We start from the raw sequence: 23075 nt of genomic DNA on the forward strand, positions 1-23075 counted from the left end.
CTCTCTTCCCTCCTCTCCAATCTTTTTTCTCCTCTCCCTCTCCTCCTCCCTCCATTCTTTCCTCCCCAGTCTCCTCTCTCCCTCCCTCCCCACTGCCCCACCTCCCTGACGTAACCACTATTACAAGGCCTTCCTCACCCCACTACATTGTGTGTGTGTGTGTGTGTGTGTGAGAGAGAGAGAGAGAGAGAGAGAGAGAGAGAGATGGTCTGATAGTGAGAATGTGTGTGTGTGTGTGTGTGTTTACAAGTCCTCCGTCACCCCACTACACCCAAACATTGTGTGTGTGTGTGTGTGTGTGTGTGTGTGTGTGTGTGTGTGTAAGTCCTCCGTCACCCCACTACACCCAAACGTTGTCTGTGTGTGTGTGTGTGTGTGTGTGTGTGTGTGTGTGTTTACAAGTCCTCCGTCACCCCACTACACCCAAACATTGTGCGCGCGCGCGCGCGCGCGCGTGTGTGTGTGTGTGTGTGTGTGTGTGTGTGTGTGTGTAAGTCCTCCGTCACCCCACTACACCCAAACATTGTGCGTGTGTGCGTGTGTGTGTGTGTGTGTGTGTTTACAAGTCCTCCGTCACCCCACTACACCCAAACATTGTGTGTGTGTGTGTGTGTGTGTGTGTGTGTGTGTGTGTGTGAGTCCTCCGTCACCCCACTACACCCAAACATTGTGTGTGTGCGTGTGTGTATGTGTGTGTGTGTGTGTGTGTGTGTGTGTGTTAATTTACGAAAATATGGAGGAATTGTGTCTGGAGGGGGCCATACGGTACACACACACACACACACACACACACACACAATTACCTTCTCCACTTCTCTCTCTCGTACACACACACACACACACACACACACACAATTACCTTCACATCTATTTCTCTCTACACACACACACACACACAATTACCTTCACATCTATTTCTCTCTACACACACACACACACACATACACACACACACACACACACACACACACACACACACACACACACGAGGATGTTTCAAAATTCCTTTCATAAATCTATATTATAAAATTAAATAGTTGTTAATATTAAAGAGAGAGAGAGAGAGAGAGAGAGAGAGAGAGAGAGACAGAGAGAGAGAGAGTGAGTTACCAGACATCGATAGTGGCCAATATCATAAATCCTATGGAGACAGATAGATAGATAGATAGATAGATACACAGATAGATAGACAGACAGACAGGGAAAAATAGAGACTGACAGAGAGAGAGAAAGATGGAGACAGACAGATAGACAGACAGTTTAAGACAGACAGACACACACACACTATGAAAGACAGACTGACAGAAAGAGGAAGACAGACAGAGAGAGAGAGAGAGAGTGAAAGACAGACTGGCAGAGAAAGTGAAAGAGAGAGAGAGAGAGAGGCAGGGAGACAGATAGAGGAAGAGGCAGACAAAGAGAGTGACAGACAGACAGATGGAAAGACAGACAGAAAGATTGACAAAGAGGAAGACAGACAGAAAAAGAGAGAGAGAGAGAGAGACAGACAGACAGACAGACAGACAGAGAGAGACAGACAGACAGACAGAGAGATAGTGAGACAGACAGAGAGAGAAAAATAAAAATAATAATAATAACAAAAGCTGACAGACAAAGAAAGAAAGAAACAAAGAAAGACAGAAGAACAAAGAAAGCGAGGCAAAGACAGAAAAGAAAAGAAAAATATAATAATAACAAAGACAGAGAGAAAGACAAAGACAGAAATAGTGACAAAAGGAAATAATAATAATAATAATAATAATAATAATAATAATAACAACAATAATAATAATAATAATAATAATAATAATAATAATAACAATAATAATAATAATAATAATCCATCCATCGATCATCCAATCCTGTGTTGCCCCATGAGGAGCGTAGGAGGCCGGGGCTAGGCAAGTTGGTGCTGACATTTAAGATGAGAGTGACCAGCCTCACTCATCCCTGAGTGGCATTACATGAGCAATAAACCCCAACCACCCCTTGGATATAAACCTGCACCGGCTCAATCCAATTGGAGCGCCTTAATTACCCACTAAACCACCAGGTGCCATAATTTGGTGTTATGGTTACCACCCAGCATTGTTAATGGTTTCCTGGTGTACAGGAAACCATTTGGCTTGTCACTCAGTGTAGAGTCACCCACAGGCAGAAGGAAGAGGAAAGAATAAAGGAAAGAAAGACAGAAGAGGGAGTGTAAAGTCACCCACAGGCAGAAGGAAGAGGAAAGAATGAAGGAAAGAAAGACAGAAGAGGGAGTGTAGAGTCACCCACAGGCAGAAGGAAGAGGAAAGAATGAAGGAAAGAAAGACAGAAGAGGGAGTGTAAAGTCACCCACAGGCAGAAGGAAGAGGAAAGAATGAAGGAAAGAAAGACAGAAGAGGGAGTGTAAAGTCACCCACAGGCAGAAGGAAGAGGAAAGAATGAAGGAAAGAAAGACAGAAGAGGGAGTGTAAAGTCACCCACAGGCAGAAGGAAGAGGAATGAATGAAGGAAAGAAAGACAGAAGAGGGAGTGTAAAGTCACCCACAGGTAGAAGGAAGAGGAAAGAATGAAGGAAAGAAAGACAGAAGAGGGAGTGTAAAGTCACCCACAGGCAGAAGGAAGAGGAAAGAATGAAGGAAAGAAAGACAGAAGAGGGAGTGTAAAGTCACCCACAGGCAGAAGGAAGAGGAAAGAATGAAGGAAAGAAAGACAGAAGAGGGAGTGTAAAGTCACAGGCAGAAGGAAGAGGAAAGAATGAAGGAAAGACAGACAGAAGAGGGAGTGTAAAGTCACCCACAGGCAGAAGGAAGAGGAAAGAATGAAGGAAAGAAAGACAGAAGAGGGAGTGTAAAGTCACCCACAGGCTGAAGGAAGAGGAAAGAATGAAGGAAAGAAAGACAGAAGAGGGAGTGTAAAGTCACCCACAGGCAGAAGGAAGAGGAAAGAATGAAGGAAAGAAAGACAGAAGAGGGAGTGTAAAGTCACCCACAGGCAGAAGGAAGAGGAAAGAATGAAGGAAAGAAAGACAGAAGAGGGAGTGTAAAGTCACCCACGGGCAGAAGGAAGAGGAAAGAATGAAGGAAAGAAAGACAGAAGAGGGAGTGTAAAGTCACCCACAGGCAGAAGGAAGAGGAAAGAATGAAGGAAAGACAGACAGAAGAGGGAGTGATTAATAATAACAATAATAATACCAATAATAAAGTCACTCACCTTGAAATTACTGCTTTGCAACCAGGGCACGAGGCCATCAATAAAGTGACCAATATCATCGCTGTCTATGCTGTTGGCGGCCACTGACAGGTACTTAATAATCTCCCCTCCTGTTGCTATCTTCTTCCTGGTGTCCGTCGTCCCCAGGAGAGAGGCGAACTGATCTATCTGTGACTGCGCCATCTTGATAGACTTTCTCCCTCTCACTCACTCTTATTTCCCCCTTTCTTTTCCACTCCTCACTTCACTATCACTCAGTCTCATGTCATCATCACCTCACTTCCTGGTCCACATGTGCTTTTGTCACTTGGTTGATCCTTAACCTTGCCCCCTTGTCGTAAAGATTTCCATCTATATCATGTCCTGAAACGAGAGAGACATGTAAGTATATGGTTAAGACACACACACACACACACAGACTGGATAATTTAGGATATGGAGACAACTGTATACTACAACTACACACACACACACACACACACAAGCACACACACACACAGATATAATTCATTTCTAATCTCAAGCTATCCTAAACCTGACACACACACACACACACACACACACACCATCAGCTCAACAACTTTGGCACTGAGCTGGCCATTGCATTACTACCCATCTCCACTCTATCCTAAAAACCTTCCCATGAGTAAAAGATGAAACATAAGCAAAATACAATACAGTAATGATCTATCTATCTATCTATTGCCAGACGCCATAATCCCATAAGGGGTGGCCATTTGACTCTGAGTTAGTTGTTTTACAGGGAGGGGCACTAACCCTCCACCAACCCACTTGTTGACACGTAGGCAGCAACAGCCATGATATAAAAAATAATAATAATAATAATTTGGTTTTACGCCAGGTATCCCCGAAGGGCTAAGGCGTTGCCCCTGGGTAGAGGACTTTTGGACTGGAGCGTGTAGCATTTTATGACCGGATGCCCTTCCTGATGTCTACCAATGACCCTTGGGTGGATTCGATCCTCCGACCCTTCGGTCAGAACGGGGCGCTTTAACCCACTGAGCCACGGCTGCTACTAAGAGTAATACAGAAGAGTAATACAGGAATACAGCAACTGTTTACGAGCTGGTTGACACACCTCAGTGCTGGATGTGGCACAGAACCACCAGGTACAGTAAAACCTCGACACATCAGACTTGAGTAGACTGGAATTCTCTTATATGGGACTCAAGAAGCTACCGGACTAACTTCCTATATTGTATATGGAACAAGTGGGGACTGCCTGGCACTTCAGCTGTCTCCACCACAATAAGGTAAATAAAAGATATGTTTATCAGTGTACAGCACAGAATTGTGGTATTATATATATTATACCACTAGATTATTGTGGTGAATGGATAATACAATACTGTATAATTATATATGTTATACAACTGGACTGCTGTCGTGAATGTATAGTACAGTACAGTATTATTATATACGGTACCAGTATACACTGAGGTGGTTTGGCCATGTGTAGAGGATGGAGGGTGAAAGAATGACGAAGAGAGTGTATGTGAGTGAGGTGGAGGGAGGAAGAGGGAGGGGGAGGCCGAGGATGAGATGGAGGGATGGGGTGGAGAGGTATATGAGAGAGGGGGGTGTGAGTTGGGAGCAGGGCAGTGAAATGGCGGGGGACAGGGCGACTTGGAGGCGATTTGTTTGTGGCCACCCCAAACGGGATTGAGGCGTCTGGCAATAGATAGATAGACCAGTATATAGCCTATTATATATACCATTTGATTATTGTAGTGAAGGTATAACAGTACAGTACCGCAGTGGTAGTCAAAACAGTCTATAAACCGTTGGTGTGATCCAGATTAACGAAGGCTGTGATATATCAGAAAAAGTTCAGGTTAGCAGAAGCAAGTCCACATGTCACTTTAACTGGAAATTCACTTTTTTCGGAATGACTTGGGCCTCGATTCGTCTGTCATATAAACAGTAGTGAGGATTTACTGCACACACACAACACACCCAGGCCTGTATAATATGCTTCTTCAGCTGTCATGTTACACACAATTGCAACTCCCTATCACCAGATGTAGTTGACGCACCAATGGCCTCTTCATCTCTTACCTGCCCCTATACATTCATACCGCGTCCATTTCAGAGGATCAACTGCTAAATTTTATGCTAGAGGCCGAGGATGAGATGGAGGGATGGGGTGGAGAGGTATATGAGAGAGGGGGGTGTGAGTTGGGAGCAGGGCAGTGAAATGGCGGGGGACAGGGTGACATGGAGGCGATTTGTCTGTGGCCACCCCTTACAGGACTGAGGCGTCTGGCAATAGATAGATAGACAGACAGATTGATAGAAAATTTTTGCCATACACCATCTCACTGACGTATCCTCACAGTTTCTTGGGCTGTCCCTCCTTCCCTCAGCTGTCTGACTGCTTCCATGAGTCAGCCTTGGTCACCTAATGGCGGCTCTCCATGCTGCTTGATCTCTGGCAGCCTCCCTATTCAGTGCCTTATCCCTGAGGTCACACTCTATGACCTCATCCCCTCTCCATGCTGCTCAATCTCTGGCAGCCTCCCTATTCAGTGCCTTATCCCTGAGGTCACACTCTATGACCTCATCCCCTCTCCATGCTGCTCAATCTCTGGCAGCCTCCCTATTCAGTGCCTTATCCCTGAGGTCACACTCAATGACCTCATTCCCTCTCCATGCTGCTCAATCTCTGGCAGCCTCTCTATTCAGTGCCTTATCCCTGAGGTCACACTCTATGACCTCATCCCCTCCCCATGCTGCTCGATCTCTGGCAGCCTCCTTATTCAGTGCCTTATCCCTGAGGTCACACTCTATGACCTCATCCCAGGTCTTTTTTGGTCTACCTCTCACAACCCCACCCTCAACATTAACACATCTCACTTTCTGCACCAATTATCTTCCTCCATCCTCTCTACATGCCCAAACCATCTCAATCTATCTCAGTCTACCCCTCCTCACCACAAAACCATCTCAAACTACCGTACCCCTCCTCAACACAAACATCTCAGTCTACCCCTCCTCACCACAAAACCATCTCCATCTACCCCTCCTCATCACAAACCATCTCAATCTACCCCTCCTCATCACAAACCATCTCCATCTACCCCTCCTCATCACAAACCATCTCAATCTACCCCTCCTCATCACAAACCATCTCAATCTACCCCTCCTCATCACAAACCATCTCAATCTACCCCTCCTCATCACAAAACCATCTCAATCTACCCCTCCTCATCACAAACCATCTCAATCTACCCCTCCTCATCACAAACCATCTCATTCTACATCTCCTCATCACAAACCATCTCAGTCTACCCCTCCTCATCACACCACCAATACACTCCAGTCCCATCCTTCCTCCCAAACCATCTCAATCTACCCTTCCTCATCACAAACCATCCCAATCTACCCCTCCTCATCACAAACCACTTCAGTCTACCCCTCCTCATCACAACACCAATACACTCCAGTCCCATCCTACCTCTCAACTCTTCCATCGTAAACCCAGCCCCCCCAGGCCTTGCACTCAGGGACACACTACACATCCACCTAATCACTGCCACATAAAATGAATTGCTTAGGGAAAGGTGTTAGGGAGCTTCCTTTACTGCCCAGGTCTCACTACCATACAGCATTACACTCCTAACCTATGCCATATAAAAAAAATTACTTGGGAGAAGGTGTTAGGGTGCTTCCCTTACTGCCCAGGTCTCACTACCATACAGCATTACACTCCTAACACATGCCACATAAAATGAATTGCTTAGGGAATGGTGTTAGGGAGCTTCCTTTACTGCCCAGGTCTCACTACCATACAGCATTACACTCCTAACACATGCCGCATAAAATGAATTGCTTAGGGAATGGTGTTAGGGAGCTTCCTTTACTGCCCAGGTCTCACTACCAGACATGGGGTAATTGTAGCCTGTAATCATTATCAATTACTTACGCACCGGCATTTTTGTCAAAGTAATCACAATCATAATCAATTACTGTCATACTGTAATTGTAGGCTAATCCTGGTACTTTTACGATTACAAGGCCCCAGATAGGTTATTCTTGCACAAATACTTGTCAGGAATAAAATACTTTAGTTCAAACAGCCATATTTGCACCATAAAAGTCCATAAGTAATATCAAAACAAAAGTGAATTGTAGATTATCACTTAGAAGCTTGCATATAATATCCTGCCTACGATGGAATATCACCTGGGATGACCTCAGTTGGTAGAAAAGTTAATAGAATGAACGGGTCAAGGACAAAGTGAAGGAAAGTCTCGGTGCTTGAATTACTAAAACACATTTGTACATTGCCAAAACAATACAGGAACAACTCACTGGAAATAGCACCGTACAGTATATTTTTATCCAGAGTAACTGTCTCAAGTGGGGTTGGTGGAGGATTAGTGCCCCTCCCTGGAAAACAATTAACTCTAAGCCCTTGGCCACCCCGTTTGGGATACATGGCGTCTGGCAATGAATGAATGAAATAACTGTCGCCATAGGTCCTGCCATTCCCCGTAAAACAAATAACTCAGTCACACGACCACCCCTTATGGGATTATGGCGTCTGGCAATAGATAGATAGATAGATAGTGACAGTCGCCATAGGTCCTGCCCCTCCCTGTAAAACAAATAACTCAAAGTCACACGACCACCCCTTACAGGATTATGGCGTCTGGCAATAGATAGATAGACAGATAGTAACTGTCGCCATCGGTCCTGCCCCTCCCCGTAGAACAAATAACTCAAAGTCACACAACCACCCCTTATGGGATTATGGCGTCTGGCAATAGATAGATTGATAGATAGTAACAGTCGCCATAGGTCCTGCATGGCTCAACCCTGTGTTCTTCCTTACACAGGCAATTCTTATTAAAATGATTGGCATGTAAGATACAGATCCCAAGAAAATATCAGTTTTATATTACTGGACAATGTTGTTGCTTTTATAAACTAACTTCACCTGTTTACTTAACGTCAAGTATATAAGAAATGTGCTTATAATTACACAGTGCATGACAGTACATGTAATCATGATTGTAACCGTGATTACTTCTTATGTAATTGCAATCGATTACTCTTACTGTTACTGTAATCATAATCGTAATCTGAAGTTTACAAAGTAATCGTAATTGATTACAATACCCCTGTAATCACCCAATGTCTGCTCACTACCATACAGCATTACACTCCTAACCCATGCCACATAAAATAAATCACTTGGGAAAAGGTGTTGGGGAGCTTCCTTTACTGCCCAGGTCTCACTACCATACAGCATTACACTCCTAACACATCCCACATAAAATAAGTTGCTTAGAGAAAGGTGTTAGGGTGCTTCCTTTACTGCCCAGGTCACACTACCATACAGCACTACACTTCTAACACATGCCACATAAAATAAATCACTTGGGAAAAGGTGTTGGGGAGCTTCCATTACTGCCCAGGTCTCACTACCATACAGCATTACACTCCTAACACATGCCACATAAAATGAATTGCTCAGGGAAAGGTGTTAGGGAGCTTCCTTTACTGCCCAGGTCTCACTACCATACAGCATTACACTCCTAACACATGCCACATAAAATAAATTGCTCAGGGAAAGGTGTTAGGGAGCTTCCTTGATGCACCATACAGCACTGAACTCTAAACACATAGATACAATTATGAACGGAACACTGGTCTAGTCAATTCAAATGATGAACCTATTTTTTCAGTTTAAGTCACCATTAACAGTGTAATTCTAAAAACACACACACACACACACACACACACACACACACACACACACACACACACACACACACACACACACACACACACACACACACACACACACAATCTCCACTCTTTCAAACGCAGTGTGTCCAGGCATCTTGAAATAAACGGATCTTGAATTTGGCTTGGTTTTACTGTTTTGTTTCTTCTTAGAGGGATAAGTCTGTGGATTCCTGGCCCTTCGTTCCTTCTTCCTTGCACTAAAACACAGAGACACACAGACACATAAACACACACACACACATAAACAGACACACACACATAAACAGACACACACACATAAACACAGACACACACATAAACACAGACACACACACATAAACACAGACACACACACATAAACACACACATACACATAAACACACACACACATAAACACAGACACACACACACATAAACACAGACACACACATAAACACAGACACACACATAAACACACATAAACACACACACACACACATAAACACACACACATAAACAGACACACACACACAAACACAGACACACACACACACACAGCACAGAACCACCAAGAAGACCACTGAAAGATACTAGCTTAAACTACTCTAACACACCTAATCCATCCTAACTTCGTCTAACCCACCATCCTAACTTACGATGAAGATGTTTTGAATTATTACAAAAACGATCTATCTATCTATCTATAGCCCGACGCCCTAATCCCGCAGAGGGTGGCCGCAGACAAAACACCTCCAAGTCGCTCTGTCACCCACCATTTGACTGCCCTCCCCTCAGCTCACACCCCCCTCCCTCATATACCGCTAAACTCCATCCCTCCACCTCATCCTCGGTCTACCCCTCCCTCACATACTATGGCAGCACTATTGTAATACGATCAAAACATAGACTAAAAATACTAAACACAGCCATTACAAAAGTCATTATATATACTTTTAAAAACTCAAATCGAAAACCAAAATTCAGGAGAGCCAAAAAAAGCCTTTAAAAAATTGTACTAGCAACCAAGGATGAAAAAATGGACCAAGAATTATACTGAAGGACGTTGTAAAAATAAAACTTACTGAAAAGAGATAAACGTAAAAAGAATATACGATCGAATAACGTGTATTGTAAACAGACAGATTTTTTGCATCGTCTATCTATCTATCTATCTATCTATTGACAGACGCCTCAATCCCGTATTGTACGGGGTGGCCACAAACAAATCGCCTCCACGTCGCCTTGTCCCCCGCCATTTCGCTGCCCTGCTCCCAACTCACACCCCCCTCTCTCATATACCTCTCCACTCCATCCCTCCATCTCATCCTTGGCCTACCCCTCTCGCTTCCCCCCTCCACCTCACTCACATACACTCTCCTCGTCAGTCTCTCACTCACCATCCTCTCCACATGGCCAAACCACCTCAGTGTGTTCCTCCTAACGCTTCCTATCACATCCACATCCACACCACAACACTCCATCCCTCCATCTCAACCTTGGCCTCCCCCTTCCTCTCCCCCCCTCCACTTCACATACACTCTCCTTGTCAGTCTCTCACTCTCCATCCTCTCCACATGGCCAAACCACCTCAGTGTGTTCCTCCTAACGCTTCCTATCACATCCACACCACAACACTCCATCCCTCCATCTCATCCTTGGCCTCCCCCTCCCTCCCACCCCCTCCACCTCACTCACATACACACTCCTCATCAGTCTCTCACTCTCCACATGGCCAAACCACCTCAGTGTGTTCCTCCTAACGCTTCCTATCACATCCACATCCACACCACAACGCTCCTTCCCTCCATCTCAACCTTGGCCTCCCCCTCCCTCCCACCCCCTCCAACTCACTCACATACACACTCCTCATCAGTCTCTCACTCTCCACATGGCCAAACCACCTCAGTGTGTTCCTCCCAACGCTTCCTATTGTAAACAGACAAATTTTTTGTATCATGCTCTTTCAAAAACGTGCAATTTAAACTCATGGAAATCGAGAGGAAACCCAAGGAAAAGCCTGGGCATGGGTATTTGGAAAACCGGCCATAATATATATATAAAAAGTCAAAAATGAAAACCAAAATTAACAAAAAGGACAAAAAAAATGCAAAATAATAATAATAAGCAAAATTAGTCATCAGAAAAGTTAATATATATTTCTAAAAACTCAAAATGAACACGAAAATGAAAGAAAATAGCAAAAAATCCTTATAAAATCAATATAACAAAAACCATTTAACTCCCCTCCCCCCAACTCACCCCCCCCTCCCTCATATACCTCTCAAATAATAATAATAAGCAATATCAGTCATCAGAAAAATCAATATATATTTCTAAAAACTCAAAATGAACATGAAAACTAATGGAAATGGCAGCAAATCCTTATAAAATCAATATAACAAACTGGAAATGGCCAAAAACATGCAAATAATAATAATAATAAGCAAAGTCAGTCATCAGAAAAATCTAATATATATTTTCAAAAACTCAAAATCAAAATTAAGGAGACTATCTATTGCCAGGCACCATAATCCGGTAAGGGGTGGCCATTTGACTTTGAGTTAGTTGTTTTACGGGGAGGGGCACTAACCCTCCACCAACCCACTTGTTGACACGTAGGCAGCACGTATGGTTTGGTTATATGGTTACCACCCAGCGTTGTAAATGGTTTCTTGGCTTACAGGAAACCATTTGGCTTGTCACTCAATGTAAAGCCACCTGTAAAGGAAAGAAAAGCAATAAGAAGTGACAGGAAAGATGGGAGAAATAGGAAGAGAGGAGGACAGGCACAGAAAAAGAATGATAAAGGCTAAGGAAGAAGTAGGCAGCACTACATCAAGTGAGTGGATGATGGTGAGAAATAGGAAGAGAGGAGGGCAGGCACAGAAAAAGAATGATAAAGGCTAAGGAAGAAGTAGGCAGCACTACATCAAGTGAGTGGATGATGGTGAGAAATAGGAAGAGAGGAGGACAGGCACAGAAAAAGAATGATAAAGGCTAAGGAAGAAGTAGGCAGCACTACATCAAGTGAGTGGATGATGGTGAGAAATAGGAAGAGAGGAGGACAGGCACAGAAAAAGAATGATAAAGGCTAAGGAAGAAGTAGGCAGCACTACATCAAGTGAGTGGATGATGGTGAGAAATAGGAAGAGAGGAGGGCAGGCACAGAAAAAGAATGATAAAGGCTAAGGAAGAAGTAGGCAGCACTACATCAAGTGAGTGGATGATGGTGAGAAATAGGAAGAGAGGAGGACAAGCACAGAAAAAGAATGATAAAGGCTAAGGAAGAAGTAGGCAGCACTACATCAAGTGAGTGGATGATGGTGAGAAATAGGAAGAGAGGAGGACAGGCACAGAAAAAGAATGATAAAGGCTAAGGAAGAAGTAGGCAGCACTACATCAAGTGAGTGGATGATGGTGAGAAATAGGAAGAGAGGAGGGCAGGCACAGAAAAAGAATGATAAAGGCTAAGGAAGAAGTAGGCAGCACTACATCAAGTGAGTGGATGATGGTGAGAAATAGGAAGAGAGGAGGACAGGCACAGAAAAAGAATGATAAAGGCTAAGGAAGAAGTAGGCAGCACTACATCAAGTGAGTGGATGATGGTGAGAAATAGGAAGAGAGGAGGACAGGCACAGAAAAAGAATGATAAAGGCTAAGGAAGAAGTAGGCAGCACTACATCAAGTGAGTGGATGATGGTGAGAAATAGGAAGAGAGGAGGGCAGGCACAGAAAAAGAATGATAAAGGCTAAGGAAGAAGTAGGCAGCACTACATCAAGTGAGTGGATGATGGTGAGAAATAGGAAGAGAGGAGGACAAGCACAGAAAAAGAATGATAAAGGCTAAGGAAGAAGTAGGCAGCACTACATCAAGTGAGTGGATGATGGTGAGAAATAGGAAGAGAGGAGGACAGGCACAGAAAAAGAATGATAAAGGCTAAGGAAGAAGTAGGCAGCACTACATCAAGTGAGTGGATGATGGTGAGAAATAGGAAGAGAGGAGGGCAGACACAGAAAAAGAATGATAAAGGCTAAGGAAGAAGTAGGCAGCACTACATCAAGTGAGTGGATGATGGTGAGAAATAGGAAGAGAGGAGGACAGGCACAGAAAAAGAATGATAAAGGCTAAGGAAGAAGTAGGCAGCACTACATCAAGTGAGTGGATGATGGTGAGAAATAGGAAGAGAGGAGGACAGACACAGAAAAAGAATGATAAAGGCTAAGGAAGAAGTAGGCAGCACTACATCAAGTGAGTGGATGATGGTGAGAAATAGGAAGAGAGGAGGAAGCCACCTGAAAAGAAAAGCAATAAGAAATGATTTGCAACGAAAACATCATAGGAAAGAGTTATAGAATTTCCCAAACGACCGAAAAAATGAATCAAAAACTCGAAATTGTTAGGGGTTTTAAACGATAACCAGAAAATTAATATAGAAACCCACGATGAAAAAAATGGAAAGCCAGCCATTATATATTTCCAAAAAACTCGAAACAGAAACGAAAATTTAGGGTAGGGAGAAAAAAAACTTCAAAGAAATATATATTGAGTATTAAACACTGGAATTTGGGAGGACACGAGAGGATGAAGATTTTGAGGGAGTGGCAACTTTTGAAAATATATCACAAATCACTATAATAACTCAAAATAAATCCCCTCCCCCAAAAAAAGAAGATATATTGAACTCCTTACATTCCATAGCACTATTAATTCCACCATACCTCCTGTCGTGTCAAAAATTCTCGTCACTTTTCCAAAAAACGTCACCGTAAACTCTTCACCAAACTCCCTTAACACTTTCACTCGGGCGACTCACTATTTTCCTCTCGTTTACGACCTCCATCTCACATCACTGGGTCACAGGTGGCTATAATTCCACACAGCTGGCTATGTAGTTCAGGAATTATATATATCTTTCCACCAGGCTTCGAAAATAAGAGCGGAAATTCAAAATATATCTCGGGAGGCTGGAATCGGGAGAGGACCAGCCATTTAGACATTAGATTTCACGTCTACGGGATCCACCACCTTCACTATTTCGCCATTTTTTTAAACCTTACCTACTGTTTCATCGGTCACGGCTCTCCCTGTGGCCGCCGCGGGAAATTCATGGTTAAAATCACGCTTTTCTATAGCATTTGTTCACTCCCACTACCTGCATCGGACATGATAATAAACTGGAGAAGGGAAGGCGGTACGGGGTAGGTGGCGCCATGACGGACAAAAGACGATCGGAACCCCTTACTCAAACCTCTATCTCTTCGTTTTTATTATTCATGGGATTTATTTTGCTTTCTATCTATCTATCTATCTATTTTTGCTTTTCTGTGGCTAAATTAAATAATGTGGTAGTATGAGAAACTTACTAATGACAATAAAACAGCAACAATCAACATGGCCTTCTTACTGACGCCTACTTATCCTGAGTTTTATCATTTATCTGGTTTATTTACCTTTACTGTGGCTAAAATAAATAATGTGGTAGTAATATCTGTCTTTACTTGGCCAGGAGGTATGAGAAACTTACTAATACAAATAAAATAGCAACAATCAACATAGCCTTCTTACTGACGCCTACTTATCCTGAGTTTTATCATTTATCGGGTTTACTTTCCTTTATTGTGGCTAATTTAAATACTGTGGTGGGTAAATCAGTCCTTTATTCAGCCAGGAAGTAAATAAAATAATAATAAGGATAAATTACCATCACCATAACCTTCCTACGCCTATTAATTCTGAGTTTTATTATTTATATGGTTTATTTACATTTACTGTGGCTAAAATAAATAATGTGGTAGTAAATCTGTGCTTTACTTGCCCAGGAGAAACTTACTAATAAAATACATTCACCACAGCCTTCTTACTTACGCCTCTTTATCCTTTTCATTATTATTTATCATTATATTGCATCACTGTGGCAAATTTAAATACTGTGGTACTAATATCTGTCCTTTATTTAGCCAGGAAGTAAAGATAATAATATGGATAAGACGGATGGAGTGAGAGACTGACGAGGAGAGTGTATGTGAGTGAGGTGGAGGGGAAGGGGGATAAGATGGAGGGATGGAGTGGAGAGGTATATGAGAGAGGAGGGTGTGAGCTGGGGGGATGGAGTGAGAGACTGACGAGGAGTGTAATAAGATGGAGGGGAAGGCCAAGGATGAGATGGAGGGATGGAGTGGAGAGATATATGAAAGGGGATTGTAAGCTGGGGGATGGAGAGTGAGAGACTGACGAGGAGAGTATGTGAGTGAGATGGAGAGGAGAGGTATATGAGAGAGGGGGTTGTGAGCTGGGGGTATGGAGAGACTGACGAGGAGAGTATGTGAGTGAGATGGAGTGGAGAGGTATATGAGAGAGGGGGGTGTGAGCTGGGGGATGGAGAGTGAGAGACTGACGAGGAGAGAGTATGTGAGTGAGTGAGGTGGAGGGGGAGAGGGAGGGGAAGGCTGAGGATAAGATGGAGGGATGGAGTGGAGAGGTATATGAGAGAGGGGAGGGTGAATTGGGAGCAGGGCAGTGAAATGGCGGGGGACAGAGTGACATGGAGGCGATTTGTTTGTGGCCACACCTTATGGGATTAAGGCATCTGGCAATAGATAGATATATAGATAGATAATGCTCAAAATAAATCGCTAAGGAAAAGGTGTTAAAGTGAGAAAACCACCCCTAATACGACCCACACGACATACCTACCTACCTGCCTATCTATCTACCTCTCTATCTATCTACCTACCTACCCTTCTGTCTATGTATTTACCTACCTATCTATCTAACTACCTACCTATCTGCCTACCTACCCATCTATCTATGTATCTATCGGCCTACCTACCTATCTATCTGCCTGCCTACCTGTCTATCTATATATCTACCTACCTATCCGTCTTTCTCCCTGCCTTTCTCTATCCATCTACCTGCCTATATATCTATCTATCAATCTGTCTTTCTCCCTATCTATCTATCCCCTGTCTTTCTCCCTATCTATCTATCCCCTGTCTTTCTCCTTATCTATCGACGTATCTATCTACAAATATTTACATACATGAAGCCAAGGCTCGTATTTTTAAGCTCCCTAACACCTCTTCCTTGGCGATTTATTTTTGGATATGGCTGGTTAATAAGGGTTACTTTTGTACGTTATTGATGCAGAGTATGGCCACAACGGAAGGATTTAGGTAACAGAAGAGGGCGGACAAGTGTAATAACGAAAATAAATCGCTTAGGAAAATGTGATAATCCTCTCTCTCCCTCCACATCTCTTCTCCACACCAATTCTACTGTAGCTTTCAGTCTTTCTCTCTCTCTCTCTCTCTTTCTCTCTCTCTCCAAATTTCTCTGTGTTTACTAATCCAATCTCTCTCTCTCTCTCTCTAAATTTACCTACGTCTACGAGTCCAATCTCTCTCTCTTTTCCACACTATCTTTCAATCTCTCTCTCTCAATTTACCTGCGTTTACGAGTCCAATCTCTCTCTTTTCCACACTATCTTTCAATCTCTCTCTCTCTCTAAATTTACCTACGTCTACGAGGCCAATCTCTCTCTCTCTTTTCCACACTATCTTTCAATCTCTCTCTCTCTCTCTCTAAATTTACCTACGTTTACGAGTCCAATCTCTCTCTTTTCCACACTATCTTTCAATCTCTCTCTCTTTCTAAATTTCCCTATGTTAACGAGTCCAATCTCTTTTCCACACTATCTTTCAATCTCTCTCTCTCTCTCAATTTACCTACGTTTACGAGTCCAATCTCTCTCTCTTTTCCACACTATCTTTCAATCTCTCTCTCTCTAAATTTCCCTATGTTAACGAGTCCAATCTCTTTTCCACACTATCTTTCAATCTCTCTCTCTCTCTCTCTAAATTTACCTACGTCTACGAGTCCAATCTCTCTCTTTTCCACACTATATTTCAATCTCTCTCTCTCTCTCTAAATTTCCCTATGTTAACGAGTCCAATCTCTTTTCCACACTTTCAATCTCTCTCTCTCTCTCTCTCTCAATTTACCTACGTTTACGAGTCCAATCTCTCTCTCTTTTCCACACTATCTTTCAATCTCTCTCTCTCTCTCTCTCTAAATTTACCTACGTCTACGAGTCCAATCTCTCTCTCTTTTCCACACTATCTTTCAATCTCTCTCTCTCTCTCTCTCTCACTTTCAAAATCCCTATATTTACCAATCCCACAACGGTTTCCAATCCCAAATTCAAATCGGCAGAAGAGGGATTCAATCTTACTGGAAATTCACGTCGCTTATACTCTCTGCTGACTGACGTAGGCTCGACGCATCTGCAATCTCCATCTCTTCTGATTTAAACCCAAAATTCGAAAACAGATGGATTTATAATATTCTTTACCCATTAAATAAAATAAATATGGATAGAGGGAGAGATTTTGAAAAACGTTGATGGAATTTGAAACAGGAATAGAGCTGACATTTTGCTTTTCCCGCCCACGTCCCCTAACACCATTTCCTAAGCGATTTATTATAACTAACAGCGAGCGACACATAATCCTTCCAATATCCCCTAACACCATTTCCTAAGCGATTTATTATAACTAACTGCGAGCGAGACATAATCCTTCCAATATCCCCTAACACCATTTCCTAAGCGATTTATTATAACTAACAGCGAGCGAGACATATAATCCTTCCAATATCCTCTAACACCATTTCCTAAGCGATTTATTATAACTAAGCGAGCGAGACATAATCCTTCCAATATCCCCTAACACCATTTCCTAAGCGATTTATTATAACTAACAGCGAGCGAGACATATAATCCTTCCAATATCCCCTAACACCATTTCTTAAGCGATTTATTTTATTTATCTTTATTATAACTAACAGCGAGCGAGACAATCCTTCCAGTATCCCCTAACACCATTTCCTAAGCGATTTACTTTATTATAAGAGTAAGACATGAATCTTCCAATATCCCCTAACACCATTTCCTAAGCGATTTGTTTATCTTTATTGTAAATAGGAGCGAGCGAGACATATAATCCTTCAAATATCCCCTAACACCATTTCCTATGCGATTTACTACAACTGAGAGCGAGCGAGACAATCCTTCCAATATCCCCTAACGCCATTTCCAAAGCGATTTATTTTATCTTTATTATAACAGAGCGTGCGAGACAATCCTTCCAATAACCCCTAACACCATTTCCTAAGCGATTTACTTTATTATAAGTACGAGAGAGAGAGAGAGAGAGAGAGAGAGAGAGAGAGAGAGAGAGAGAGAATCCTTTCAATATCCTAATATGTAATAATAATAATAATAATAATAATAATAATAAAAATCATCAGTCATCATAATATACCAAATTAATGCAAATATAATCAAGCAAAAGTTAGGAGTAAGAGAGAGTAGGGTGCTGAGGCTAGGCTTGGGTATATGATGCTAGTCACGAAGAAGTGCTGGGGAAATTCAGTCCATTTAAAAGGTAGATAATCCGCCTACTTCCTTTGGCGCCAATATTTGAAAGACTTAACCACCTTTCGGGCGATCAGAATAGTGCTAGTCACGAAGAAGTGCTGCGGGAGCCTAACCTCGGGTCCCTACACATTCAAGGAGGCAATAAAGGAATAAATATTACCTTTATTACCAGTTCAAATTAATATTATCATTACTAACCTTGAATGAAGAGTTTTAAGTAATAGGCGACCTCACTGTTCCAGATAAATTCGTTATTTTTCACTAATACACCGAGAAAAATATACTTGGAGGACGTAGAAATAGCGTTAGGGAGTCCATGTTTAATTTGGCGTCGTTGAGGTACATTTGGCGGCAAGAAAAACTCCATAAACTCGCGAATTTTGAAAGAACAATCGTGACATGGACTCGCCATCGTCGCTGCATTTCAAAAGTGGCGCCTGAAAATCCCGGTCAATAGAAAACAGAACTATAGGCCACAAAAAGGTACAAGAATGCGATTGAGAACAAAAGACTATCGTAAGTATAGTTTTAAATACCCAATATAAAGAGTTGAATCGCTTAAGGATGGACGGTTTCGGCATCTATAGTTTTGTGACGTCATCGCAGGGGGGAAGGCGGGAAATGCAAGCCTGTCCCCCAAATGTCGCGCACCCAAACCATAATTTTGCCCTTTAGACCTAAAATCGGCATTAATACCCCAAAATTTCCCCTCCACATTCAAGCCCCGTCCTCTTAGGTTGGGTAAATCATATATATTGAAGGTTAGGGTAGGAAATAACTGAGGAAGAAGCCTGAAATAAGGAGGGTCACCAGTGTAAATAAGAATAATGTCGCTAGTCAAAATCACTTCTTTTACATCATCATGGAGTAAATTTTTGTGAATATTCTAGTGCCGCTCCCCTGACAAAGATATTTACTAGGCTACCCATTGTCAGGAACTGGAATGGGACGCCTTTATGTGGTGGCACTGATATAACTGGTCGGATCCACTGCCTGGTTATACAAACGTCTCCCAATCTGACTACACCTGGCCACCAACTGAACTGAAAGGGGTTAGGAATGAGTCTCCTTGGTTACGAGAGAGAGAGAGAGAGAGAGAATAGAAAATGGATCAGCCCAAACTAACCTAAAATTAATTCACTACTACTACTTCTGTTACTACCACTACTACCACAGTTCAAAATCTTACCTGAAGTGTGGCAAATATGGTGGTGATTTGGATCATCACCACCACCATCACTATCATCATCACTTCAGCCTGCAGTCCACAGGGTTTACATCAAGCCTGTGATTCCAATAACTATCATCACTATTACCATCAATATCTTCACCACCACCATCATCAATATCATCATTAACATCACCACCACCACCATAATCACACCACCACCACCACCATCATCACCACCACCACCACCATAATCACACCATCACCACCACCATAATCACACCATCATCATCATCACCACCACCACCATCATCATCATCATCACCACCACCACCACCACCATAATCATCATCATCATCATCACCACCACCACCACCACCACCATCACCACCAGCACAAGGGTAAGGAAATACATGTGTATATACATCATATATATATATATATCTATTATGTATACTAAATATATATAAACTCATTGCCATACATCAACAATGCTATCAATTACGGCAACATCTGCAATATAGAGTAGTCCCAATGTTGCACACCCCTAACACCTTTTCCTAAGTGATTTATTTTGTTTATTACACCTTACTGTCCTCTTCTGTGTTACATAAATCCTTCCAATATCGCCATACTCTGCATAAAGCTCCCTAACACCTTTTCCTACGTGATTTATTTTGTTTATTACACCTTACTGTCCTCTTCTGTGTTACATAAATCCTTCCAATATCACCATACTCTGCATAAAGCTCCCTAACACCTTTTCCTACGTGATTTATTTTGTTTATTACACCTTACTGTCCTCTTCTGTGTTACATAAATCCTTCCAATATCACCATACTCTGCATAAAGCTCCCTAACACCTTTTCCTAAGTGATTTATTTTGTTTATTACACCTTACTGTCCTCTTCTGTGTTACATAAATCCTTCCAATATCACCATACTCTGCATAAAGCTCCCTAACACCTTTTCCTAAGTGATTTATTTTGTTTATTACACCTTACTGTCCTCTTCTGTGTTACATAAATCCTTCCAATATCACCATACTCTGCATAAAGCTCCCTAACACCTATTTCTAAGTGATTTATTTTGTTGCATCTTGTCCCTTTCTCTCTTCTCTCTCTCCCATGGGGTGGATGGAACAGGAATATTTTTAATGGTACAAAATATATAGAATAAGTCACCCACTGGCAAGGGTTAAGGGATGTACAAATATATATACTGTAATCACCCCAAAATATATAATAATAATAATAATAATAAATCACCAACTGGCATGTGTTAGGGGATGTGCAATATTTGAACTCCCTTGCAATATTAACAATTTGCACTTTGCCAAAAACAACCATGATCTGCATAACTACCAAAACAATGCTCCTTAACGCATTCTCTTAAGTGATTTATTTTTACTACACCTTACTCTGTTTGTCTCTCTTACGTAAATCCTTCTAATATTCCCCCAACACCTTTTCCTAAGTGGTTCATTTTACCATACCTTACTCTCTTCCATAAATCCTCCCAATATTCCCCCCAACACCTTTTCCTAAGTGATTTATTTTACTATCCCTTACTCTGTTTGTCTCTCTTATGTAAATCCTTCTAATATTCCCCCAACACCTTTTCCTAAGTGATTTATTTTATTACACCTTACTGTTCTGTTCTGTTACATTCTTTTAATATTCCCTAACCCCTTTTCCTAAGTGGTTTATTATATTACACTTTACTATTCTCTTCCATGTTACATATGTCCTTTAAATATTGCTTTACACCTTTTCCTAAGTGGCTTATTTTGTTTGTTCCACCTTCCTGTTCTTGTGTCTTATATACACTATCTTAATATTGCTTAACATCTTTTCCTAAGTGGTTTATTTTATTACACCTTACTGCCCTCTTTTTTTTGTAACATTAATCTTTTCAAAATTACCTAACACCTTTTCCAAAGTGATTTATTTTGCTTGTTACACTTTCCTGCCCTCACATTAATCTTTCCAAAATCCCCTAACACCTTTTCCTAAGTGACTACGAGCGAGCAAGAGCAGCGTTTGGCCGAGAGAGAGAGAGAGAGAGAGTCTTTCAGTGGGTATAGTCGAGAAGCGCGAGTCTAAAGGTGTTTATATCGCACCCTGGCAACCTCTCCATCAACAGTGCATCCGATTTTAGGCGCGAAGCAACGCCGATTGACATGAATTGCCGCAAGTGTGTTCTCGTCACCCTTTGAACTTTAACTTATCCTGACTCATCAACAGGACCGCCTGGAGACGTGGCGATACTTGCATTGGAAAGAGGAAGAGTTGATGAATCTTGTGTATCTTCAATTTTTTCTCAGCTGTTGTAGTTTGGCAAATATTAGGGTCGGAAGTAAGGGTATTATTTTTTGCATCACGGATATCCCACGTAGGAAGAAGCGTGCAACATCGGAAAAGTCCAGAGTGTAGTCCTTGTCCTCTGTTCTATCTATCTATCTATTGCCAGACGCCTCAATCCCGTACAGGGTGGCCACAAACAAATCGCCTCCATGTCGCCCTGTCCTCCGCCATTTCACTGCCCTGCTCCCAACTCACACCCCCCTCTCTCATATACCTCTCCACCCCATCCCTCCATCTCATCCTCCCCCTCCCTCTCCCCCTCTCCACCTCACTCACATACACTCTCCTCATCAGTCTCTCACCCTCCATCCTCTCCACATGGCCAAACCACCTCAGTGTGTTCCTCCTAACGCTTCCTATCACATCCACATCCACACCACAACACTCCATCCCTCCATCTCATCCTAGGCCTCCCCCTCCCTCCCTCCACCTCACTCACATACACTCTCCTCATCAGTCTCTCACCCTCCATCCTCTCTACATGGCCAAACCACCTCAGTGTGTTCCTCCTAACGCTTCCTATCACATCCACACCACAACACTCCTTTATATCCTCTGGTATCCTACAAAGATTTCATTCAGTTCGTGTCCTTCATCCATTCATCTGCCTTCCCATGTCGTACTGTATACCACACATATCCACTCACCATGTCACATCCCACCACATCCTAGCCTTCACACTCACCATGTCACATCCCACCACATCCTAGCCTTCACACTCACCATGTCACATCCCACCACATCCTAGCCTTCACACTCACCATGTCACATCCCACCACATCCTGGCCTCGCGTACTTCACCCTGCCTTCCACATCACGCATATCAACCCTCTTCATCGTGCCCTTCGTATACATGTCTTCTAACTAGCCATCTCATTTGGTATCGTTTCATAATAGACTCCAGCATCTTCTACAACTATCTCTATAAATATCTCCGTTGCATTCCACCTACGCGCCACAGACAGCTGCTTCTTCTTCTTTTTTTCACGTGAGGAAGAAGGAACCCAAGGCCACGAGCCCGCAAAACTGTTCCTTCCAAGAGAAAGACAAAATACAAGAGAGCCAAATTCAAGATCCGATCATTTTGAGATGCCTGGACACACTGCGTTTGAAAGACTGGAGATCATAGGAAGCAGGAAATACAGACAGAGGGAGACAGTTCCAGAG

The 23075-nt window shown here is 42.5% G+C and overlaps 1 protein-coding gene across 1 annotated transcript in view; it reads right to left on the reverse strand.

Annotated features, from left to right (window-relative positions):
- Positions 1–3409, reverse strand: part of chb (CLIP-associating protein) — a 202625-nt gene extending 199216 nt beyond the window's left edge. Inside the window, exon 1 of the mRNA XM_080279799.1 lies at positions 3202–3409. Coding sequence (XP_080135925.1) covers positions 3202–3384 — 183 coding nt within the window. The 5' untranslated portion in view covers positions 3385–3409. The remainder of the gene's footprint in view (positions 1–3201) is intronic.
- Between the last annotated feature and the right edge of the window lie 19666 nt (positions 3410–23075).

Source organism: Coenobita brevimanus, chromosome 9 (assembly GCF_032717465.1).
Source record: "Coenobita brevimanus isolate Jiangsu-jjx chromosome 9, ASM3271746v2, whole genome shotgun sequence".
Taxonomy (NCBI): Eukaryota; Metazoa; Arthropoda; class Malacostraca; order Decapoda; family Coenobitidae; genus Coenobita; species Coenobita brevimanus.